The sequence below is a fragment of the Peromyscus leucopus genome, chromosome 15 (genome assembly GCF_004664715.2).
Source record: "Peromyscus leucopus breed LL Stock chromosome 15, UCI_PerLeu_2.1, whole genome shotgun sequence".
Taxonomy (NCBI): Eukaryota; Metazoa; Chordata; class Mammalia; order Rodentia; family Cricetidae; genus Peromyscus; species Peromyscus leucopus.
The window spans coordinates 45,119,901-45,146,493 of record NC_051076.1 but is presented as its reverse complement, the minus strand read 5'-3'; the positions used below and the strand labels follow the sequence as shown (position 1 = coordinate 45,146,493).

General features: G+C 35.0%; 1 protein-coding gene across 5 annotated transcripts in view; it reads left to right on the top strand.

Annotated features, from left to right (window-relative positions):
- Uchl5 (ubiquitin C-terminal hydrolase L5) overlaps nucleotides 1-22,042 on the top strand; it is a 35,010-nt gene extending 12,968 nt beyond the window's left edge. Inside the window, exons 4-12 of one of the 5 annotated variants that reach the window (XR_003736182.2) lie at nucleotides 6,491-6,616; nucleotides 6,697-6,758; nucleotides 6,849-6,979; nucleotides 9,046-9,109; nucleotides 13,270-13,372; nucleotides 14,319-14,429; nucleotides 16,904-17,002; nucleotides 17,610-17,759; nucleotides 21,233-22,042. Coding sequence is in view for 3 of the 5 variants with exons in the window: in XM_028884617.2 (XP_028740450.1) it covers nucleotides 6,491-6,616; nucleotides 6,697-6,758; nucleotides 6,849-6,979; nucleotides 9,046-9,109; nucleotides 13,270-13,372; nucleotides 14,316-14,429; nucleotides 16,904-17,002; nucleotides 21,233-21,277 (744 nt within the window). In the remaining 2 variants the exon portion in view is untranslated. Of the gene's footprint in view, nucleotides 1-6,490; nucleotides 6,617-6,696; nucleotides 6,759-6,848; nucleotides 6,980-9,045; nucleotides 9,110-13,269; nucleotides 13,373-14,315; nucleotides 14,430-16,903; nucleotides 17,003-17,609; nucleotides 17,761-21,232 lie in introns of those variants that run through there. The other 4 variants (XR_003736181.2, XM_028884618.2, XM_028884617.2 and 1 more) reach the window with 4 other exon arrangements.
- The last annotated feature ends 4,551 nt before the right edge of the window (nucleotides 22,043-26,593 follow it).

Below are 26,593 nucleotides of genomic sequence, written 5' to 3'. Positions count from 1 at the left end.
GGGAATTAGGATTCTTTTAAGTGTACTTCTAAAAGTCTTAACACTATTATTTGAGAGACTTTTTTTGCTTGAGAATTTCATACATGCATATAATATGTGTTGATCATGTTGATCAAATCCCTTCATTCCTTTCTACTCACTTCCTTCTTTGATCTGCTCTCATAACCGCATTTCTGTCCCAGTCTGATATACTCTGCTTTTAAACCCACTACTGAATGTTGCCTGTATGTGCAAGGGTATAGGACTGTGTGCCAGAGGATGAGTAGTCTCTACAGGACCACATTCCTGAAGAAAACTGACTCTTCTTCATTAGCTCCTCAGATATGTATGTGACTTTATGAACTCCTCCCCCATCCATGCTGGGATGCTGGCTGGCTTGATCTGCACAGGTCATAAGCATGCAGTTGTAGCTACTGAGCGTTCATGTGTGCAGCAGCCCTCCTTAGGATTGTTCTCTGTATTCTGTGAATAATAGTAATAATAATAGTAAGCTAGTAAAATGTTTTTCAGAAGGATAGCATGATTAAATTTTCATTTAGAAAATCACCTTGGTTACCCTGCAAGAATGCATTCTTGACATGTTGTAGAATATAAGCCTAGATAGTAATAAAATTCCAGTTGAGAGTAAGCAAGACTGAAAGTAGAGGTGGGTGTAGATTTGAATACTCTTAATCCTTATGAGGTAAAGTAGCTAGCACCTTTAGTGTATAATGAGTAGATTGTGAAAATGGAAGAGGAAGACATTGCTGATGCCTGTATTTTTTTCTCTTAATTTACTGAGCATACACAGAACAAATGGTGTGTATTTATAGCAAATTTATGATTGGCTCAGTCATGTTTTTTTTAATTTGGCTATGTAGTTGTTTATTTAAAGAAATACAGTAAATGCCTAAGTATATGAATAAACTTGTTTTTTCTTTTTCCTTCTGTCTTACTGTTGTCTAATCTGTATCTTCCCTCTCTCCATCCAGCATAACCATCGTGTAGAATTCTGTTTCTTATTCACCCCTTGCCCCTCTATTTGTGTGTGGTCTGTGTGTGTGTGTGTGTGTGTGTGTGTGCGTGTGTGTGTGCGCGTGTGCGCGCGCGCGCGCCAGAGCCCAGTCATAGACATTCCTCAGGCACAATCTACTTTAAGATCTCCCACTAGCCCCGACCTCAGCAAATAGGCTGTGTGACCATGGAGCTCAGGTATCCACTTATCTACTTCCCCAGCACTGAGACTCTCAGCATGGCTGTTAGGCCAGCTGTTTTAAAATGCAGTTTCTGGGCATTGAACAGTCCTCAGTCTGCAGATACTTTATTGACTGAGCCTTCTAGCCAGGCTCCTTGTTTGCATTTTTAAATAGTTTTTGTAGTTTTACAGACTTTAAAAAGGGTATATGTATGTAAAATTTTTAACTTAATAAAAAGTATCATGCTGTATGTAATTTTGAGATCCCTTTTTCACTCACTGTTAAATTCCATTCATAAGTTGTCACTATAATTCATGTATTTTGTGTGTTATATAAGCTGCATGGACTTACTATAGTGTACTTGTAGATTGTCATTTGGGTTTCTTTTCTGTACATTCTTTTTTGTTTTGTTTTGTTTTTTTAAACAGGATTTTTCTGTTTAAATAGCCCTGGCCATTTGGGAAGTCACTCTGTAGAGCAGGCTGGCTTTGAACTCAGAGATTCACCTGCCTCTGTCTCCTAGTGCTGGGATTAAAGCATGCATCACCACTGCCTGGCAGTACCTTCTTGTCTCGTATATCTCCATAAGTAGAATGATGACGTAGTGTAATATATAAATGCACAGTTTAGGAGAAAATGTTAAAAACATTTCCTGAAACAGCGGCTCTGATTTATAGTCCTCTTAGCAGAGTATAAAAATTGAAAGCTAGAAGCTAACAAGATGGCTCAGCAGGTGAAGGAGCTTACCACCAACCTGACAACCTGGGTTCAGTTCCTGAACCTATACGGTGGAGGGCAGAAGCCCTGCTCTTTTTTTCTCATCATTTGCTCATGTAGTCTTAGTGTTTTTCTCCAATTTGTTTTTGCTTTTGTTTTTGTTTTTCGAGACAGGGTTTCCCTGTGTAGCTTTGTGCCTTTCATGGATCTCGCTCTGTAGACCAGGCTGGCCTCGAACTCAGAGATCCATCTGGCTCTGCCTTCTGAGTGCTGGGATTAAAGGCATGCACCACCACCGCCCGGCTTTTTGTTTTTGTTTTTGCCAATTTGTTACCTTACTGTTATAGTTCTTTCATGTTTCTTTTGAGGAATAGCATTGCATGTTGTAGTCAGTGCTTTTTATATTTGATTTCAGAAATTGTGCTCTCCGAAGTTATAAAGAATATTTACCTATGTAGTTTAATACTTACTTTTGACATTTATGTCCAGTTTTCAGGAGTTGGGTTTTGATATAGTGGTGTGAGAAAGGGGTCCAGCTTTATGGTTTTCATGTAGATTATCATTCTTTTCCCTTACCTAATCAGTCAAACATTTATTTCCCTGTTTTTTATGTTCTACTTATGTTGTACCCCAAAGTTCCCTGTGTATATTGCTGTGTGTATTGCTTGGACTGTGATCCATTGACTGATAGGTCTGTCTCTGTCCATTATACACTGTCTTAATACCTCTGCTTCTTCATGAATGCCAATATCTAATAGGTCTCTTTTCTTGCTCTTTTCCAAGAATATGCTTGCTGTAATTGTCTCTTATGTCCATTTAAATGACTGTGTCACCCACAAGCAATGGGAGTTGTATTTTTCTAAACCTTTGGGCTTCATTTACCTCCAATGGAATCAATTAAGATTTTGAAAGGACTACTTTTACTATTACTCTGTTTAGGATGTTGACTCTGCCTGTTTTTATAATGTTATTTTTTAAATAATGGAGTATTGCCATTAGTTTACTGTATTATGAAAAGATATTATACTTTTTATATTTCTGTTTAGATGATCATGTTTAGTACACCTCATTTAATAGGTTAACTATGGCCAGTGTTGATGAATTTTTCTCATTACCCTCTTTCCATACCTGCACTGACGAGTTGAACCTAATGTGGTCTGTCTTTATGACAATAGTTGTCTGCTTAAGGTTTTTGGATCACTATTTATAAATGATATGTGCCTTAATTTTTCATAATGGCTTTGGCAGGTTTAGTTTTAGTATGAGGGCCATGTAATTCATTGAAATAAGTTGGAATTTATTTTATTTCTATTATCTTGAAGAATTTTTGTAAGGTCAGGATGATTGTTTTTCAGTGCCAGTCATAGCGGCCCACCCCTTTAAACCCAGCACTCACGAGGTAGAGGCATGCAGATCTTGGAGAGTTCGAGTCCAGCCTACTGAGACACTGTCTTGAAAAAGCAAAGCAAAACAACAAAAAAGATTTTTTTTCTTTTCAAATTTTGGTAGATTTGGCCTATAAGGTCATTTTAGTTTGGCATTTGTGAAAATCTTTTAAACTATTCTGTAAGTTTAATAAAAACTTCAGGTTATTTATTTCTTTTAGAGTTTCCCCCTAGAATTTCTCAATTTTGGCAAGAATATATTATAGAGATTCAGCTGTGTATTAAAGCTATACCTTGACCAGCCAAAGGTCCTGTCAAGATGCAAGCCAATTATTATGAATATTTGGTTCTACCCAGCCTTTAATATTTCAGCTGTCTTCTACTATGTAACTCATGCATGTCCAAGTATTTCCAGACCTGCTGAACTTCCAGGTAACTTCCCTGCTAGGTCATATAAGCAAAGACAAGCTGGCTGGAGACACATAGCTTTGTTTCTTGTGCAAATGAAGCTTAGACCATCTCCCTGATCCGAGCCCTAGTGGCTCTGCAGAGCAGCTGACTGAGAACAAAAGAGGTTTCTACATATCAAGGTGAGAGGTCAAATAACATTCCTGAGGAGGCAGAGAATTGTGTGCCCCAGAAAAGAAAGGGTGGGCATTTTCTGCAGAAAGAGACAGAATGGCATGGTGAGAGAGAAGAGAGGAAGACAGAGGTTCTGTAGAGGGTAAGCAGATCTCGGGTAGAGTTTACTGAGTGCCAGGAGTAGAGAGTAGTGGAAATGGAGAAAGAGGAAATAGAGGATGAAGATGAGGCTGGAGGCATAGGAGTTTAGTCCTTAGCAGGACTATGAGCTAGGGAACTGGACAGAACTGAAGCTATGTAGACAGAATTTCATCCCAGAGAAATAAAGTGGATGGATAAAGAGCTTGGTATGTCTAGAGTTATTCCTGCCTTGAATGCCTCATGGGGCTATATAACTGAATTGATAGAATTTTGTCTTAGAGGAATAAAGTTAACAGACAAAAGAACGTACATAGTGTACATAGATTTTTTTCCCTTCAGATATCCCACGCCGGATGTAGCAAGCCCCCGGACCCTGGGTAGTCTATATTTGGCATTAAATTTTAAAGTTATTTCATACGATTATTAGCATTTCCTTATTTTATATTTTACTTTTAGGCATATCCTTGAGTTCTAGATTCCTTATTTATGTGTTTATATAAAAGTAGTTTTATTATTAATATTTTACCTTTAGTATTTCACACTTTTGTTAGGGTTAGGATAACAACCTAGTTGATCTTGTTTGTATTTTCAATCCTCTCAATTTCAACTGAATTGTTCTGAAACACTTTTTATTTTGTAGTTTCTCTATTAAAAATCTTTAGGAAATCTTTAAGATCATTGATTTGTAAGTTAGTAAATGACCCCTATGACTACAACCATACCAATACAACCAAAAATGCTCTTTAGTTCTTAAATATATCATCTTAATTTGTTCCTTTACATAAACTCTTGCCATATTTTAGAATGAATTTCATTCTGTTTGCTTTATTTAGTTAGTCCAAATTTTCAAAGTTACATAAAAATATAAAAATTTCCTTTAGAAAGGACCTCTGATATGTCAGTTAAAATTATTTCTTCTGTATTAGTTTGGTTTTCTGTTGTTCATAACTCTTTGTGGCTCTTCATTCCCCAAGTTTCTTCACGAGCAACATGCTTATCTCAGTACTTTGTTTGATTGCGTGTTTTTAAGATAAGGTCTTACTATGTTGAACACTAAAGCTTAAGGGATCCTACTTCCTCAACCTCTTAAATTTACTTTTTATTTTAAAATTTAACAGCGCACGTGTGTGTGTGTGTGTGTGTGTGTGTGTGTGTGTGTGTGTGTGTGTGTTATGTGATATTGCATATCTATGAGTCTTTGGGCATGTGTTCTTACATACATACAGACAGACGCCAAAGCAGGTGTCCAGCATCTTCCTCTCATTGCTGTGTGCCAACTTTGGAAAAAAGTATCGTTTTTCTCTTAAGAAGCCAGACTTTGCCTCATTCACGGTTGTGTTTGTGAGTGTGTGTGTTGTTTTGTGTTTTTTTGAGACAGGGTCTCATTGGGGAGCCTTGGCTGGCATTGAATTTGCTATGCAGACCAGGCCTGCCTCGAATTCAGAGGTCCACCTGCCTCTGTTTTCTGAATGCTTGGATTAAAGATATGCACCACCATGCCAGGCCGATTCACTGTTTCTGCCCTTGATTTTAATTATGTATGTGTGTTTGCATGTGGGTTTGTGTACATGAGTGCAGGTGCTCCCAGAGACCAGATGTATTGGATCCATTGGAGCTAGAATTACCTACAGTTGTGAGATATCTAATGTGAACCAAATCCAGGTCCTTTGTAAAAGCAGCAAGTGCTTGAAACTGCTGAGGCATCTCCAGCCCCTTTCATTGCAACTCATTTTGTTGATGTTTACATTGAATGTAAAGGTGTTGTGAACATTGTAAATAATATTTTATAAAGTAGTTAATGATCTTGCTAGAGAAGCCCATATGCATACACACACACACACACATAAATATATTTAAAATCAGCTTAGTATGATGTCTGCCATACAGATTCTAGAGTCAGACTGTCTCTCAGTTAGCTATGTGTCTTTGGGAAAAACCACTTAATTTTTTGTGTCTGAGCTTCTATAAATATAGCATAAAAATATTATTTTTGTAGTTTGTTGGGAAGATTAAAATAATAAAATGTGTAAGGTACCCAGAAAACTATCTGGTACAAAGGAGGTACTACTAACTTTTTCTTGGCTCATGTTTATATAAGATCTATGTATGTAGTCTGTTGAACATAAAATATGATGACAACACTGGCTTATGATTGAGTGAAAATATGTGGACAATATACTCTCTTGTTGGAATAAGTGCATTAAGGGGAGGACATTCCTTTGTTCTAGTCAGCTGTTTTAAGTTAGGCTGGTTGGTCTTGCTATCTTACCTGGACTTGTTTTCAGTCTTAGTGATTGCTAAGTGTCTTTGACTGTCAAATCTTCAACTCAAGAATTTTATCAAGTTCCTGAAAGTAGATCAGAGCAGGAACTAAATGTTTATGCTAATGCTATATGAACTAGAATTTGAATACTACTTCTGTTTGGGTGATGTTTTGCCAATAAAAAAAATTAAAGCAAGCTCATTGTATTCTTTTTTCTATTTGTATAGGTAATTAATAATGCTTGTGCCACTCAGGCTATTGTAAGTGTGTTACTGAATTGTACCCATCAAGATGTCCACTTAGGAGAGACATTATCTGAATTTAAAGAATTTTCCCAAAGTTTCGATGCAGCTGTAAGTAATCTTCTTAATCTTAAAATGACCTATTTGTGATTGTTCTTGTTATAATAGACTACTTTTCAATATTGTTTTAGATGAAAGGGTTGGCACTGAGCAACTCAGATGTGATTCGACAAGTGCACAACAGTTTTGCCAGGTAAAAGATCTGTGCCTGTCTGTCTGTTATCTCTCTCTATCATTTTTGTCCCTAGTGTTTGCTCTCACCACTCCTTTTTATTCCCTGTAGACAGCAGATGTTTGAATTTGATACAAAGACATCAGCCAAAGAAGAAGATGCTTTTCACTTTGTCAGTTATGTTCCAGTTAATGGAAGGCTGTATGAATTAGATGGATTAAGAGAAGGACCAATTGATTTAGGTAATTTGCTTTCTCTTCTGATATTTCACAATGGAGAAGGGAAAAAAAAGATTTTATATTCTCTTTTATGTTAGTTCCAGTTCTGCTTAAATTTTGAGGATGAAAGCTACTTTGAGGTAGTATGATATGATGGTCTTGAGCACTTGATGAAATTAAATCACAGATCATATAGGAAGGACTTACTGACCCTATTCATTTGGGGCCTATGATTTTTTTTCCTAAGGGAATGTGCTTTCTCAACACATAACTCACATAATTTATTTTTAATTAAAATAAATAAATTTATTTATTTTGAAACATGGCTTCTGTCTAAGAAGCTGGCCTTGAATGCTCAGCTCTGCAGTGTAGAACAGGAGAAGGGGAAACGATCTTAAGGGAGTTGGTCATGGAGTCCATGTGACAGGAAAGCAGAAATGGGAGAAAGAATGAATCAACTAGAAGGGGGTAGGAGGCGTCAGGAAGGGCACTGTGGGAAGACAACAAATGGAAGTAGAGTGAGGTGTGTGTGTGTGGGAAAATGCCATCATGGAAAAGCCATGCACTTCATGATAACCTAAAATATCACTTAAAACTCTGAGAGAGAGAGAGAGAGAACAAGAGTGCAAGTGAACACGAAGCTCTTCAGTATGTGAAGGACAAGGACTCCTAACTGAACTACACGCCAGCTCTTCCCAAAAGAATTAGAGTTCTTTTGTATGACTTCATTAACTTTCTTCTTTTGTTGTATTGGATTGCAATCCAGCAGACATTTGCTTTATTTGAATCTGGTACATGCTATTGATTAAACTTTATACTTTCATACATAAAAAAAAAAATTAGGCCCAGAAGTGCAACTCAGTGGTTCTCACCTACCATGTGTGATGACCTAGGCTAATTCCCCATCACTGAAATAAATAATTAAATAGGTTTGTTTTGTTTATATTTTTTGATCATTTTCCGCATTTATAACTAATAATTCATCTAGTGAATTTTTTGTCTTTAAGAATATTTAATTATTCTGTGTCTGTTACAGTAATTTAGTAGAAGTTAGTTTTCCTTAGTTTGATGATTAATTTTATCTCTGCATGTCTTCTGTTGACTTCTGTCTGATCAGCGACTGTTTATTCATTATAATTATCAAGTATAAAGGAAGTAGTAGACAATAGAATTGATAGATTTATTGTACAGCTGGTGGTTGTGATATAACTTCTGGGAAAAAGAAGGTTAAAACATTTTGGCTAAATGGTCTTGCATCATAGGTGTTTTTCAATTTTAATTTTTCCTAGAATATAGTAATTGTAAAAAATAGTTTTTATCCATTATGATGTTTCTATTCATACATATGATATATTTTGCTCTTTTTCACCCTCTATTACTCCTTATCGCTTTTTATTTTACATTTTTGGAGAGTCAGATAATAAAGAAGTCCTTATTTTTGCCACTAACGTGGATTTTTTTTCTAAGCCTTCAGTTTTGTCATCTATAAAACATAATCTTAAAAAAATTGATTAAACAATTTGTGTGTAGAGGGAGGAAGAGAGAGACTATGAAAAAACATACCCAGGGTTCCATATGTGTTAGGCAAGCACTCTGTCACTGAGTGTAGTGATCTTTATCTCATGATTGTACATTTAAGTGAGTTATCTTCCTAATTTATTCCTTACTTCCTCGAGTATTTTAGTGTCTACCAACATATCTGTTGCATGATAGCATGGCACGATGTTAAATGATAGTATGACAATGCAAACAATAGTATTCTTTCTGATATCAGAAAGTAAGATTTGAAGCTGAACGTAATTACATTAAGAATAATTGACAAGATGGATGGTGGCTCACACCTACAGTTTAGGCTCTGGGAAGGCTGCATCAGAAAAGTTGCATGTCGTCAGGCAGAGTAGACTACATACTGAGACTTTTAAAACACACACACACACACACACACACACACACACACACACACACACACACACGACATTTGTGTAAGTCCTGAATTTACTTAAGTATTGTTGATTACAACTTACAACTTTGGGAGAATGTTAATGTTGTCTTTTCTATTTTTGTTTTAACTGATTTACATTTCCTTCTAGGTGCATGCAATCAAGATGACTGGATTAGTGCAGTGAGGCCAGTCATAGAGAAAAGGATACAAAAGTAATGTTCCACTCATGTCATTGGTGTATAAATCTGGTTTTTAAGGTTTTTCTTAATTAAAAAAAAATTAATTCTTTAATGTTACATGTTAAACATCTGACCTACTCTTCATTAAATTAATGCGTTCAGAAAATGTTTTAGAAATTTTATTTAGGATATGGCTAGTAAGCACATTGATCTCTATTAAGTGAGGATTTTTTCTTTTTGTTTTGTTTTGTTTTGTTTTGGCAGTGTAGGGTATCGAACCCAGGGCCTCAGGTATATTAGGCAAGCAACCTACCATTGAACTACAGCACCAGCCTTAAATGAGCTGCTTTTTACGGCTAATATTTGTACAGATAGTTTTGGAGTGTTGTTTTGGGTTTTTGAGGACTTTCAAAATAAAGTTATTTTGAAATAATTATCCATGTCCAGTTCTAAGAAGTAATAGGTTGGCCGGGCGGTGGTGGCGCACGCCTTTAATCTCAGCACTCAGGAGGCAGAGGCAGGCGGATCTCTGTGAGTTCGAGGCCAGCCTGGGCTACCAAGTGAGTTCCAGGAAAGGCGCAAAGCTACACAGAGAAACCTTGTCTCGAAAAAAAAAAAAAAAAAAGAATAGGTTATGTGTACTGTTTACCTTGTAATCTTACAAACCTACACTTTAATACCACAGCTGAGATACTGATACTGGTATAGACAAGTCACAGCAAAATTCAGTCTCACTTTAGGATCCTTCATGTTGTGCTTTTTATACCCACAGCCAGCTCCCTCCCCAGACACCCACTCTCCCTCTGTTTACACTTCAATTCCTAGTTTTATAATTTCACATTATATACATGGAATAGTATACTTTATCATCTTTTAACATTACATCTTTTATTCAACATACTCCTTTAGAAATTTTTGTTGTTGTTTTGTGGTGGTGCTAGGAATCCAACCCAGGGCCTCGTGTGCAGCAAGCCGGCACTTCACCACTGAGGTACATCTCCAGCAACAGTTCAGCTTTGTTGACGCCTAGTACTCTGTAGTGTAGATGTTGAAAAAAGTCTTTAATTCTGATCAAGTTCAGTTTATCAATATTTCTCACTATGAATTGTGTTTTTGTTGTCAAGTTTAAGAATTCTTTGCAAAGCCCTAGATTCTGTTTTATTTGTTTTCCCTAAGAGGTTTATAGTTTATTATTTTTAATTTAATTCTGTGAAGTATTTTGAGATAATTTTGTTTATGGTGAGGTGTTTAGGTTTAAGGTCTGTTTCTTTAGCTTGTGCATGTTCAATTTCTCCATCACCAGTTGTTGACAAAGTTACCTATTCTTCACTGAATTTCTTCCTTAACTGTCAAAAATTTGTATGTGATCTGGGCATATTTGTGTGATTGTATTTCCGCATTCACAGTTTTTTCCTTGATCCTTGTTTGGCCTCCTTCAGTGCTATACAGACCTATCTGATCACCATAGCTGTGAGTCTTGGTAGCTGGTGACCTGTGCTTTGCACTTTCATTTCTTCCTTCAAAGTTCATTTAGCTTTTAGAGTTGCTTTGTTTCTCACACATTTTAGTATATTTCCTATCATGGTTACAAAAGTTCTTGGGAGATATGAATTAAATTTTTTTAACAATTTGAGAATTGTTATTTCTAATGTGTTGAGCTTGTCAATCCCTGATCATGGTATATTTGTTTATTTAGATCTTGATTTCTTTCATCAGCATTTTGTAGATTCAGCATATATTTGTTTTTCTGAATTAGCTAAGCATTTCATATTTTGAGTGGTATAATAAACGATGTTATACTTTTATTTTTGTTTTCTGTGTTGTCTTGCTAATTAACAGAAAGAGAATTGACTCTTTTCTTCTTTGTTTTACATTCTTTAACTTCAGTGAACACTCATATTCTCTGACATTTCTACCTAAACAAAAATCTGTAAAAGGGAGCAGCTTTGAACTTCTCCTTTCATTTTGATCAGTTTTGCTTTATATGTTTCTAGTTCAGTTGTTTAGTGCTTGCATATTATGATCATCAATGTTTTATGTTTAGGGACTGATATTTTTATCAACATGTAATGTCTGTTTTTTTAAATTTTCTTTGCCATGAATGATGTTTGTGTAGTACCATAGCCATTTTTGCTTTATTTTGATTAGAAAAAAATGCATATCTTTCTCAATCCTTTAATTTTCAGTTTGCCTAATGGCATATTTGAGATGATTTTTTTTGTAGGCAGTGTATATATTTGAGTGATGTTTTCCAGTCCATCCTATCAGTCTTTTAATGTATTGAGATCATTTTTATCAAATATAATTGACATAAAATTACATATAAAATGCATAATACATTTAATATAATTAGTGTGGTTTAATTCTGTCCTTCAGATTTTTTTGATAATTTTTTTTTTTGCTTTTCTATTTTCTGTTTCCTGCCAGTTACTCAGACATTTTTTTAGAATTCTGTTTCTTTTTATCTATAGCATTTTTTTGTTGTTGTATATTCTGGATATTTTTAGTGATTTCTTATAATATATTTTTGTCAGCATTTTACCAGTTAAGACAGTAATGTGAAAATCTTTCTTTCCTTTACATACTTTGGCTGTCCAAGGGATGTGAACACCACTGCTATTCGTAACTCCTCTGTGCATACTTGAGGAGCACATCAGCTATAGAATGTTTTGCTTTCATCATAAAACAGCTTAGAAAACTTAAAGAGAAGATGCATGTACCATATGGAGCTGTTTTTACTTTTCCTGTTCTGTCTTGCTGATGTTTCAGGATTCCTTCTGATACCACCTTTGTTCTGTGTAGAAAACCTCCTTTGGCTTTTCTTTTAGGGTGGATTCCCTGCGAGTATATTCCATTTTCTTCTTCCTTAGTTTCTTTAGAGATAGCTTAGTTTTTTCTCTTCCTTTTTGGGAGAAAAGTCTTAATGAGATACAGAATATTTAATTGCGCCAGGTGGTGGTGTTCTACGCCTTTAATCCCAGCACCCAGGAGGCAGAGGCAGGTGAACCTCTGTGAGTTCGAGGCCAGCCTGGTCTACAGAGTTCTAGGACAGCCAGGGGTATACAAAGAAACTCTGTCTTGAAAAACAAAACAAAACAGAATGCTTAATTGATTGTCTTTTTGGTGTTTGGAGAGTGTTAGACTCCTGGACTCTGCCTGATCTGGTTCCTGATACTGCTTCTCAGGAGTTTTATCTTCATCTTTAGTTTTCTTCAGAGGTGTGACTATGCTGTTCTTGTGTTTATTTCTGTAGGTTTTTCCTCTTCAATCTATGTATTTGTATTTTACCAAACTCAGGAAGTTTTCAGCTATCATCTCTTGGGAAGTTTAAAATTCGCTCTGTTCCCTTCTTCCTGGCCTTCAAGCACTCAAATATTGGATCACTCTTTTAGTCCCGTGGGTTCCTGAGGCTTTTGTTGTTCTCCCTGGGCTGCTTGCTTGCTTGCAAACACTGCCCCACCCTTTCCTTTCTTTAGATAAGGTCTTATGCAACCCTGGTTGTCCTGGAACTCTCTATGTAGACCAGGCTGACGTCAAACTCAGATTTGTCTGCATCTGCTAGGTAAACCAATGCAAATATGGGCTTATATTTTTATAGTATATTGTTATCTTGATTAAGTATCCTTTATATGTTACAGATAATTTCTAATATAATATTCTTAAGGCAGTTCTTACTGTCATGAGCTTTTTATCAGTTTCAGTGTAATAACAATTACAACAGGATATAATTTTATTAAAATAATAACAAATATTTCATATTTACTTGTAAGTTATAAATAAAAACTTGAAATATATTAACTAACAATAGACACTACATCATGAATTGTAAGGAACTGTAGTATTATCAGAATCTAACAAATGTAAAGTCTTGGTGTAATTCTTTTTTCTGAGATCTTAAGTAATAATTGTCCTCTCGCTCATAAGGAGGAATGAGGAAAATATGTTATTTCGAATGTTTTACATGAAATTCATAGTAGTATAGATCATTTAAAAATACTTGCAATTGATGAAATTTAGATAATCTTTTGCTGCATTATACTCTTTCATAATACAAAACCTTATTGAAATGCCAATTTTTATTGTTAGCTAGCCTAGTGATAATTTCATTTACCCCACTATGTAGTAAATACAATGTAGTATCTTAATACTAATGATTTTATAATTTTTATTACAGTATAAACTTTTTTTTGTAGGTATAGTGAAGGTGAAATTCGATTTAATTTAATGGCCATTGTATCTGACAGAAAAATGGTATATGAACAGAAGATAGCCGAGTTACAAAGACAACTTGCAGAGGTTTGTGGTCATATATTACAATGAAGTATTTTAATACTAAGGATTTTATAATTGTTATTACATTATAAAATTATATGTCTAGTGAAGTTGAAATTTGATGTTATATATATCCTTGGTAGTGTGTATCTGGGAGGATTGCTGAAGGGGGATATCTAGTATCTTGTTCTATCACAGTGCATTATTTTTTTTGACACAAGTCTCTCACTAAACTTGGAGCTAGGCTAGTGGCCAGCAAGTCGCAAAGCCTTTCCTAACTTTGCCCCTCTAGCACCAGTGTTAGAGGCATGTGTGTGGTCGTTCCTGGCTTTTTCTGGGTGCTGGTATATGAACTCAGGCAATCATGCTTTAGCAGGAAGCACTCTTGCCCATTGAGACTTCTTTGCATTCCCTGTGGCCTTTATGTGTACAATTTTAGCATAAGTATTGTATTTTCTCAGGGGAAAATAACTTTGATTTTCCTTTTCAAAATAGGTTTGTTTAATCAAGTGTTTAATCTAGATTAGAGATCCAGGGAAGATATTCTGAAATTATGCTACTTAGTTTTAATTACTAGCTTTTTCAATTGGTATTTTTCTCTGTTTCTTAATGTAGCATGAAGATGGAAAAGAGAGCTAATGGTAGAGAAAGTCTTTTAAAAGTCCTTTGATTCCATCTTAAGACAGTTTAAGCAGATTTATTTTGTAATTTAACAGATTGTAACAATAAAGTATATTACAATATTGGTAGCAGATGAAAAAGTCATGTGTTACTATACAACATAGAAACATGGAAGGTGTATTTAGGGTTTTTATTCTTTCATTTTTTTTTTTTTTCTTATTGGGCTGATATTCTTGCCAACATTAAGTTGAAATTTCAAAGTAATTCTAGATCTTAATCATTTAAATGTAGTCATGACTTAAGCCACAGTCATTAGGGTGCTGCTTTTTTTTCCCTTCTCACTAAGGAGGAACCCATGGATACAGACCAGGGTGGTACTGTGTTAAGTGCTATTCAGTCAGAAGTTGCCAGAAACCAGATGCTTATTGAAGAAGAAGTACAGAAGTTAAAGAGATATAAGGTACGTTTTTAAGAATGGGCTACTTTAACATTTTCGAAATTCTTGAGATGAAAGTATGTTGAATGATTGCTTATTTGGCATCTGACAAAGTTTCACTTTTTAAATACTATTATGAACAGATTTTTACCCTGTAAGATGTCTCAGTTCACTGTGCCTACTGTTCTCCCTAATGATCATGGGGACACACAGGACCTCTTGTCTATAGGCTTTGAGAACATCTGTGCTTTGTAGTGTGACGAGCTTCAGGCTCTCCTTGTACAGTGCCTGATGAACACTTGCAGTCATTTTTGCAAAAGTTAATTAATTTATGTATTTTGAGACAGCCTCAAATGCAGCCCTGGCTGTATATGCATATACTATGTACTGTATATGTACTATATATGTACTGTATATGAATATACTATGTACTGTATGTTGCTATATATGTACTATGTATGCATATACTATGTATAGAGTATGCTAGCCTTGAACCAGTGGTGATCCTCCTGCCTCTGTCTTCGCAAGTGCTGGGATTACACACACATGCCACTACAGACTAGCTGAAAATTGTGTTTACAAAGCACTAGGTGCTTGCCTGGCTGCTCATAGTAGGCCTTTTTAGGTTAAGAAGTACAGTTTTTGTTTCTAATGGAGGTGAATTCATATTAATATTTGCTTAGTATTTAAAAGGCTTTCTACTTAATGCATAAATTGTATTTCTTAGTATGAAAATTTTGATTTCTCTGAACTTTACTCATTTGCTTCATGCATAATAAAAATAATACTTAAATTTTTTAAAATTAATTTGTTAGTGTACAAAATAATGGATCTCATTATACTGTTTTCATACATATGTGCCAGTACTGTTAGTTGAAGTTTTTTTCTTATAGTCTCTTTGATTCCTTATTATAGATCCCATTTTATTTATTTATTTTTATTTTATTTCTTTATTTTTTAAAGGTTTATTTATTTATTATGTATACAATATTCTGTCTGCATGTGTTCTTGCAGGCCAGAAGATGGCACCAGACCTCATTATAGATGATTGTGTGCCACCATGTGGTTGCTGGGAATTGAACTCATGATCTCTGGAAGAGTAGTCAGTGCTCTTAACCACTGAGCCGTCTCTCCAGTCCCTAAATATCCCATATCAAATGTACATTCAAATCACTATGCCTTAAAATTACTTGAAATTTTTGTCTCTTGATTTTTGCTTTAAAATTCTTAGGTTTTTAAGACTCTTTATTTAATTTTGTTTAGTTACCACAAACACTTATGTAATCCTCGATCCTCCTTCACTCAGTCTGTTTAGTAAGCGGAGAGTGGGAGGCAACAACTTAGGTGCTGCATGCCTACATCATGTGTGTTTTCACATGGAGCTTGAAGGCAAGGATTGTGTTTTTGTTGTGGTTTTTGCTCGCTTGTGTCAGCATGGTGTCACATTGTATTTAACAGCCAACGAATGTCTTAAAGATTGGGAAAAATGAAAGGATGGTGACTGAATCCAAGTAGGATTGTTTCAGATGAGGGGTGGGCAGGCTCCCAAGAAAAGGCCAGGTTTTATGGGGACAGGAAAGTAAGAGCTGGTAGCTTCAGCCATTGTTTTCCATGTCACATAATACTAAAAAGATGCACAAACTACCTATGACTTAATTGTAAGAATCTGTAACAAATCACCCCTAGTTTAAAAGAAATTATAAATTCAGATTTATGTGAGGGAATGTCGAAATGACTTAGAAGTGATAGAAGCTTTGACTATGGGAGAGGAGCAGTCAATTGAGCATCTAGTTGGAATGTATAATAACTCAGTGGTCATGAAAGGCTAGAAGCACATAATTTTGGAGACCGTTTATTACTTCTCAGTGAAGCATGGATATTTTTTCCCTCTACCTTCACTGATAAAAAACAATCCCCAAGACATTTGTTGATCTCCAAAACCAGAGTTCTCATTCGGCTGGGCTTTAGGAGTTGTGTAATTATAGCAGCAGGGGTGTGAAGTGATCTTGTAGACCACCTTAAGTTTGCTTCACAGCTTGTGTTTATAATACCCTTGGAATAGCTTTTTTTTCTTCTTCTTCTTTTTTCTTTTTTTTTTTTTTTTTTTTTTTTTTTTTTTTGGTTTTTCGAGACAGGGTTTCTCTGTGTAGCTTTGCGCCTTTCCTGGAACTCACTTGGTAGCCCAGGCTGGCCTTGAACTCACAGAGATCAGCCTGCCTCTGCCTCCCGAGTGCTGGGATTAAAGGCGTGCGCCACCAACGCCGGCCTTTTTTTTTTTTTTCTTCTTACTGCAGCAGATTGTCTAGAATGGACTGTTAAAAAAAACTTTGCTAAGCTAAGGGAAAGTGGCTGTGCCTAGGAAATGTTGCTACATGTTTTGTTGTACAATCTTTATTATCAGGAATTAAATCTCATTTCTCATACTGTTTATGAGTACGGACGATTTTTAAGTTGGATGCAAAAAGATAATATAATCAGATAATGTGTTTAATTTTCAGATTGAAAATATCAGAAGGAAGCATAACTACCTGCCTTTCATTATGGAATTGTTAAAGACCTTAGCAGAGCACCAGCAGTTAATTCCACTTGTAGAAAAGGTATGTATCTCATTGGTGACTGTTCAAACTCAGATTAGATCCCCCCACCCCCTACATTGTTTTGAGCATGGATGGAGATAAACTTTCTTGAAGCTATTGTTTTTTTATTCTTTTGCATTCTAAGAGAAGCAGTGTAGCCTAATACTTTAACACAAAAACAAAGTATTTCCCCACTACTTTAGCATTCCATAATTCTTAATGTCTAGAACCTGGGTTGTTCTGTATTAAAACATCATTCCTTTCTTTAAAAAACAACAACAACAAATTTTCAGTGTTTATGGATTTTTTTTTTGGCTAATTTTGTAAAATTTTGCATCGATACAATAGAATTTAGAACTAGAATGGACATTGATGGGGGATAAAAGAATAATTTGGCTAGCTAATAGGTTTTCTTAGTCCTAATCTAGAATCCGTCCTCTGAGGGATAACTAAATAAGTAAGTGGAAAATTCTGATTTATTCTTTAGTGTTAGGCATTTAATAAAATTTTTGTGGAATAAATTAAGTACAGTTAAATTGTTTGTAAGTTTATATTGTAAATCAGCTTTTCTGAAAATGACCATCTCTGGATGCTCTTTAAATTACATGTTACCTGGCCCCCTCCCCAGATATTCTCATGTAGGGGAAGGAATCTTTAATAAGTTCCCCAAGTGATTCTAATGCAACTGATCTGTGTACCACATTTTGAGAAACACTTTGAGAAGACACTACTAGGCAAATAAAAATTTGGACCATTAATTTAAAGACAAGAATACATGGTAGGTATATTTTTCTTATTGATTTTAAAGTGTACAAAGCAAAGATACATTTTTGTCCCAGATTACTTCATATTAAAAATTTCAAATAATATTGATATTTGAATTCATAATATATTTGTGTTTACCTTATTACCTGATACATACAACCCATTTTTTTAGCATTAAATGCAAACTTATTGTAGAAGGCTGATAACTTTTCTTTTCTACATAGGCTTTTCTGTTCATGATCCTCGCTAAAATGCAAAACTAATTTTCAAGCTTTTATTAATAATTTATACCCTATGGTCATCAGAATTGTTTACTAACAGGATATCTAGATATAGTAGTCTTTGGAACACCATGAACTGTTTCTGTTTTGAAAACACTAAATAGAGTTAGATGTGGTGATACATGCCTGCCTGTAATTCTAGTGCTTGGAGGTGGAGGCAAGTGGATTTAATGGTCAAGGTTGTCCTGAACAAAATTTCTCCCTGGGAACCTATGGACAAATTATCACTTACGCAATGTAAATTTTGCTTTAAGGTTTGTTTTCAAATCTAGTATTTTTGTATAGATTAGGAAAAAATTTTTTTTTCATGACAGTATATTCCCCAGATTATTATTTACTTTATTTACTTTTTTTTTTTTGAGAGCTTAGAGAACATCTTTGCATTAGAACCATAGTTATTTAGTTCACATTGTTTTGGACACAAGGTGGCAGTATGTGAATATATAATATTAGTGTAACACCAGCTCTGTTGCTCTTTCTGTTTGCATATTTTTTAAGGAAAGTAGTTATCAACTGTCTAGTTTACCTAATTTTCAGAAATTTTTATTTAGCAATACTATATAAGCAATGTATATATTTATTCTTTCTATATATACAGTGCTAACTGCTAGGTTTTGAGAATATTCGGATTCAACATGGTTGAGTTGTTTCCAATTGTTCATCTCATTTATCTAGCTGCACTTACATTCTAGGTATTTTGTTATGATATATAAGTTTACTCAACCAACTTGTGGCATCGTTTGGGTAAGGGTGAAATAATTATAGTATGCTGAGTGGTATCATGCGATTAATATCAACACAGAGTCATGCTAAAAATTTTGGAAAAGCAGAGTAGCTTTCATGATGCTTGTAAATCATAATACTTTCAAGAAAAATTACCTATAGAATCAAGAAGTGAATTTGGGTTTGGAATGTATGGAATTTAGTTTGTTGGTTGCCCTGATTCCCCCAGCCACCCTTTAAAGAAAATGGCTATTTGAGTGTGAAAGGGAGTAGGAGGAACAGGATGGAAAGATGTCACTTTAAGTAGTGGTGCTAAGTGCCAAGCAGAGACGCTGTCTACAGCCTATTGTGAAAGTAGTTGGGGCAAACATCTTTTCATTTCATTGAATAATAAGCAATGCAGAAGACTTTGATTTTCCTTTGATCATATGACTATAATGACATAGACTAAAATTTTATGGTTTTGTTATATGAGAGTTTTGTACATTGCATAAATCTGCTCAGGAGGTGACCTAAATGTAGTTGTAAAACTTATTGTACCCTATACCAATTCTGTTCCTTGAAGCATAAAATCATCTAGATTAAGATTCCGTATGTGAATCTTCTATTTATTTGGGTATAATTACAGTACTTTAAAATTTTTTATTTCAGCATATGTGTATTGTGTATTTCAGCATATAGATGTATAATTCTAAATCATTGTCAATTCTAACTTTTAAAATTTCTAGTATCTATTATGTAAAATCATGAGTGTAGTTGATAGAGGGATTCAAAATGATTTTATAGCATTGAATTTTGAATCAATTGATAAGTAGCTAACCCCTAAAACTTTTTCCTGTTCCTTAAATAAAGAAGTAAGTAGAACAGTGATCACAATATTTTTGTTAATTTTAGCAAACATTCTGTAAACTGTATTCAGAGACCAAAAGCAAAATAGATACTTTATTTTTTTACATTATGCCTAAAATTGAATTGTATTTTCATTATTTGAAAGTAGGAAGCTTTCCTGGGGATGGTATTGCATGTCTGTAATCTTAGCACTCATGAAACCTAGGCTGGATTGTGAACTGTAGAGCCATCTTAGGCTAAGAGTTTTGGCTTTAATAAGCCAAATTTTTTTTTTAAAAATGAAATTTTGTATAGGATAAGGATATACATATATCTTAAATTCCAAATTATGTCTACTGATTAAAATGTTCATATAGCAACTAATTTTGCTATTTTGTGCAGTAGTTAGATTTTAAATAATGCCTGTATTTTATACATACATATTTTTTATAATAATTTGCTCTAGGTTTTGTATGGTTTGTCTTGCTTTTTTTTTTTTTCTGGTGTGTGGGTTCAACCCACCAAGGTTGGGTAAGCACCTTATCACTATTTTTATCCAACTGGCCTTGAACTAGCCATTCTACCTCAGCCTCCCAAGTAGCTGAGATTATAGGCCTGTACCACCACATCCATTAAGGCTAATGCAGAGCTCTCAATTTTTCATACTGCTGCCTAATAGTTACCTGATATATAATAAAAAGTTATAATTGTTCTATTTTTTAATTGTATAATACAGAATTCTAATTTACTGGTTCTTTTTCAAAGACCAGCAGAATTGGTGTCACCTGAGACTTTGTTAGAGTTGTAGAACCTTGCGCATTTTGATTCCTGAATCATCATTCTCCATTTGAATAGGGGCCCTAGTTGGTATATATATTGAAAAGCACTGCTGGAGGACAAGTGTCATTGACCTCTATTGAAACTTCTCTATTTGTTAATTGTGTGGCTTTGGTCAACTTTGGTAATGTCTGTGAGCTTTGGTTTCTTTACCTACTAAAGAACAAATAGAATTACTGTGTTAAAGCTGTATAATTATGAGGTCAAATGACATCATGTGGAAAAAACATTTAGGTTGAATAAACTTATTGATTCCACTGATATATATTCTTTTACTGATATTTTATTAAGCTTACTAAAATTATGTTAAATTCATTTAGTGCATTGTAACAAAACTATAGAGAATTTTTTAGACCTAGTTTGAATAAGAAATGGACATGTATGTGTACCTTTGGAATTCTTATGATTCAGTTTGACTTTATAGAATGAGAATATTTTAATTATCACAATTAGTACATTTCATCTTCTGTAAACCAAAGATGATCATCTCTACTGAGGGTAAATAACTTTAGAATTCAACAAAATTGTTGCAAGTCTCAAGTTATAAACTGCCATGTTCTCAGTATCTCAGGACACACTCAGAAATCTCAATATTTGTTTGCTTATTTATTCATTTATACCTATCCTTTCTATGTTGCCAGGCTGGTCTCTTGTATCAGCTTCCCCAGTAGCTATGACTACAGTCCACACCACGCAGCTCTAGTAGTGTGAACATAAGCCTTATTCCTTGAGAATAACATTCTTTGGATGCTTTTTATTTTAGTATGATCTAAAACAATCTTTGAGGAGTTTGTAATATGCTATCTTTAATTTTTAGGCAAAAGAAAAACAGAATGCAAAGAAAGCTCAGGAAACTAAGTGAAGAGGATATTTGGACCTGTGTACACTGTGCTGTACTTATTTTCATGGAAACCATTAAATATTAAGGGAATGTGAACAACATCCTGATTGACTCAGTGCACGTTTGGTGTCCTGTCCTTTATGCATGGATTCAAAAACTTTCCTACCTGCATCATGTGCATGTAGTGCATATTAAATAAAGGTGGCATAAAAAGTGCTGGCCAAATTCTGTTATTTGATATTGAACCTGAGAGCCCTTGGTACTCTGGAAATATAACTGTAGTAACGAACCTGGGAAATAGACAAATGATATTTTCTATCTGTAGTTGTTCTGATTAATACTTTTATTTGTTAGCTTAAATATACAATTTAAAAATGTCAGATTTTACTTAAACTGGGTCATCTGTTTCTAATTATTTATGGCAAAAATAATCAGTATTTTTGTTTTTGATATGTGTTTTGCGTATCTTAAAATTGAATTTTATCTCACACCAATTTGATTTTTTAAGGCCAGTAATTTGGAAAGAATATAATACAGTTTCTAATGAATTACATTGCTATCTGTAAAGAAGACAATAAACATCCCAATTTTATTTTAGCAAACTTTCTTCAATTGTTTGGGGTTATTTGTTTATATATTGTAGGATTATTCTAGGAAGGTCTGAATATTTTGCTTCAAAACAAAACTGGAGGTTAGAAAATGTCAATCTGAAGAGTTCAGAGTTACTCTCAAGTTTTCAAGATCTGGTTCTGTGCATTCATTGAGAATTAAAGGTTTGTTAAGTTATCTGATTCTTTAAATGATTGCAGTGGTAATAGAGTATTTGTCTATGCCCATTTGAAAGTACATCCTGCAGTTTCCAGGAACCATGTATGTGATTTCACATTGGATATAAAGACCCCCACACTGGATCTTTGTCTTTCAAAAGTTGTTTCTATTTTTTTTCCAAATTAAACTTTTTTTTTAAAGATTTATTTATTTATTATGTATAGTGTTCTGCCTGCATGTATGCCTGCATGCCAGAAGAGGGCATCAGACTTCATTATAGGTGGTTGTGAACCACCATGTGGTTGCTTGGAATTGAACTCAGGACCTCTGGAAAAGCAGCCAGTGTCTTTAAGCTCTGAGCCATCTCTCCAGCGCCCCCCACCCCCAATTAAACTTTAAAGGAAATTTTCAGTATGAAAAAATTATTCATTCAAGCACACTTTTTAAAATCTATATGTGACTTTTTAACATTTTAATGTAAAATAATGTAATTTATTTTATTAGGTAATTTGTGAACATATTTTCCAGCTTCAGCTTTGATTCAGATTTAATTTATTTAAACTAGCATACAAAGTGGTGGTTTATATTTTGGCATTTTCATATATCATTTGCTTTTTGACTTCCCTTCTCTTTGCTCATTCTTGTATTTTTTAACAGAACATGTATTTGACTACCCACCTTCCTTAAAACCAGTTCTATCTGTCTTGTGGGCCCTTTGTAATTTCATGATCACTCACATTTTAAAGAATACGATCCGATGAGAGAGAGGGAAAAACGTGTCGTGCATCTTTTGAGTCATCTCACTTAGTAATTTCTCCTGCAGATTCTGTACTTTTGTTTTTCTTTATAGCATTTTTTATGATAATTTTATTACGAACATTTTTCTTATCTATTTTATTATCTATCTTTGGTTTTTCGAGACAGGGTTTCTCTGTGTAGTTTTGTGTCTGTCCTGGATCTTGCTCTGTAGACCAGGCTGATCTCGAACTCACAGAGATCCGCCTGCCTCTGCCTCCCAAGTGCTGGGATTAAAGGTGTGTGCCACCACCGCCCGGCTCAGAACCATGTTTTAATTAGCCATTCACTTGGTTCCATTTCTTTGCTATTGTGAATAAAGCAGCAATAAACATGAGTATCTCTGGGATGTAGAGTCCTTTGAGAGTAGATATCCAGGAGTGCCCTAGCTGGGCTACGTTGGTAGTTCTCGTTTGATTTGGTTTGGTTTTGGAGAAGCCTCCACACTGACTTCCTTAGGGGCTGCACTTGTGTATACTTCCAACAGCAGTAGTCCACCTTCAGACCAGCAGCACCACCCATGTCCTCAGTCTGTTGTCCTTTGTTTTCTTGGTGACATTCTCACCGAGGTGAGACAGACTCTCAAAGTAGTCTTGATGCATTTTCTTGATGGTTAAGGGTGTTAAATTGAAAAATGTCTCTTGGTGCTGGGATTAAAGGTGTGCGCTACCACCGCCCGGCTATAAATTTCTAAGAATTATTTTTAAAGCCTCTGATAGTGGTATTATTAGATGACTCAGAATTAACAAAAGTTTTCAAGTTAAACTGGAAATAAATATTTTCAAACATAATTTCAGATGAGGTGGTCTTTCAGTTTCTTGTGAAGAAGTGGACTTTGCTCTTGATAGAGTAGTAATTATGGACTATTTCCAAGCTGTGATTATAGTTATTTAAAATAGTTTCCCAGGGATTGTCTTGAACTCCCATTGATCTAACTCATTTGAGCTTAACTTCTTTTTTACATGTATACAAAGGACTTTAAATCATGTTTATCCCCCTTCCCACGCTACAACTCCTTCCTCCTAACTTGCCTTTTCTTTTTCTTACTAATCCACTGAAGTATGGGCCATCTAGTGGGGGCCTGCGGACACACCAGAGGTCACAGCCCCAGAGAAAATTTCTCTCCTTTCTCCAGCGAGCACACTGCCAGTAGTTCCTCAGCTAGGAGTGGAACCTCCTGGGCCCCTCCGCTGTCTGGGCTGGAGTGGTGATTGTCTTGATCTTCCCAGGTAGCCACAGCTGCTCTGTCCGGGAGATGCTGTCTTACAGCAGTCTTCCCTAACCTGGCTCTTATTCTTTCTGTACCATCGTCCTTTGTGTTCTCTGAGCATTGCGGAAGAGGGTGTAATGTAAATGTCTTATTTATGGCTGAACATGTTTTCAAACTTTTATTGAGGCTTAAGTTTTATAAAGTTATACAATATTCACTGTAAAAAACATAGTAGCCACTAACCCAATAAATGAATGGAACACCAGAGAGAACCTAAAATAGACTGGTACTTACTCCTTGATTTTTGACAAACGTGGCAAAGCAAGGAAGGACTTTTCAGCAGATGGACAGAACAGCTGAATTTCCATATGAGAAAAAAATGAGCCATGACCTCAACACTTCTCCCAGAAATGAAGTTGGGCTTAATCATAGACCTACATGTAATAGCTAAAAAGCACAAAGGGTTTTTTGTTTTTGCAAAATGATACATGAATATCTTCGTGACTTGAGGAAGGCCGCAGGTTTCTTCAGTCACAGAAAGCAATAAGTGTAAAAGACCCCAAATTAGAGTATACTAAAACTAAAAACTTGTCACAGTGAGATGTAGTTAAGAGGAGCTAGTATCAAATGACATTTTAAATGTAGTTTTATAAAACTATTTATAGGCATACAATCTTATTGATCTAATTCTACTAAAGTGTGCTAAGAATAGTCATAGTTTAAGAATAGCATATCTGTCTCACAATTGTGAATGTGGGGCACTTCATGGCTATTTCTGCTTGTGAATAAAGAAGTCATTGTGTTGGTCCTATATATTTTGATTTAAAAATGGAGCTCATGGGTAGAGAAAATGGAGGGTGAACAACAAACCAGAAATAGATGCATGATAGTTAAGTGGACACAGTTGTTTAAAGACACTCAATGAATTTTGCCTTTTCTGAAATCTCTTTTCACCACTGGGTAGAGAAAGGCACGGGTATTCTGTCCTATTGTGGTCAGTTCTAAAGGATGTGCTTCTGCTGTTGTAAACTCAGAAAACTTTCCAACAGCTGCAGATTGCCTCCTCTCACCTCATGTTTAGTTCCCAAGAAGCTGCCCTTTGGCAGAGAGCAGAAGATTGACTATGCTGCTTGAGTAGACGGATGTTTGTTTCTGGAGTTGTGGGGCACGGTACTCCTTTAGGTGTGTAATACATAATGAATTGTGCTGTTGGTTTCAGAGTAATACCTTTAGTTAGTCTCAGTTGCCTAAAACATCTCAAAATACATTTAGATTCTTTTTTTCCTGTTGGAAGGATTTGGTTTCTTTCAAATGGTAAGGAGGACATAAAGGTTTTTTTTCTCCTATGTAAATATCTGTTTTTATGCTAGTATTGTACACCCTCTGTACTGTATTATAGAATTAGATGACACATTATTTGCAATTTCTCATTTTTACATCTTTAATAACTTTTAGGACTCAAGCTGTGCTAACTGTTAGAGGGGGAAGGAAGAATAATATTGAGAGTTTTGAAGCTACCATCCTTTCCACGTAAAGCTATTGGAAGGTTTGGAGGAGTGGGCTCAAGTGTAAGTCTCCAGAATTTACTCCCAGCAAAGCATGTTGGCCTCATGGGATATTTTCCTTCAACCACAATGAGAATATCTACCATTGGAGAGAGTCAGAATGTGCTCTCGTGTATTCCAGGAGCAAGGGATCTGCTGCAAACACCTGGTACACACTAGAATATAAAAAAGCAACCTCTGTATCTAAACATACCACCTGAAAGATAGCTAACAGGAGACAGCTTCTGTTTTACTTTGGCCTTGTAAATCTTTCATAGATTTTGCTGCAAGAGATTGTGGGAAATTTTTTTTTTTTAGCTTTACAGTCTCCACAGCATAGGAATATAGACTAGAAAGGATGTTGAGAGGGATGCTGAGTGCAATTTCACTCAGTCACTTGGTGTTACCTTGTTCTACATCAGGATGATTCTTTAAAAACATTTGCCTAACATGTTTAGAGAATTGAAATAATAAAGAAAATTTTAATATAATTACAACACCTAGAGATAGTCATTGTATTAAAGAATGTCACTCCAAACAATATACATGTATTTTCTTTTTATGAAATTGTGGTACTGTTAAGTATTGCATGCTTTTTCAGACTTCATGTCTGTAAATATACTTGCATTACCATGCTGTATATACTAATATAACCTAGTATTATACTATATAGATGTACTCAAATGTAACTAAGCCCCGCAGCATAGAATAAAATAAAATAGGCAAGCTATATATTTTGCTTTTTTAAAAAAGTAATGTGAATTCCTAAATCTGTTAAACACGCATGCTACTTAATTTGTTCTTCCCCTCAATACATGTTTAATGAACCTAAACCCCTCTACTGACAAGGCCAATGGATCACAACTTTTAGCATACTTTGTACTTTTGCTTTTTTTCTTGATTATGTTCTCAACAACTGTTGGTAATTTATTCAGCCTTAGAAAGGTATTATAAGCCATCTTTATACTCATAAATGCTGGAGATACAGTGGTAAACAAGATAAAAATCCTTGTCATTGTA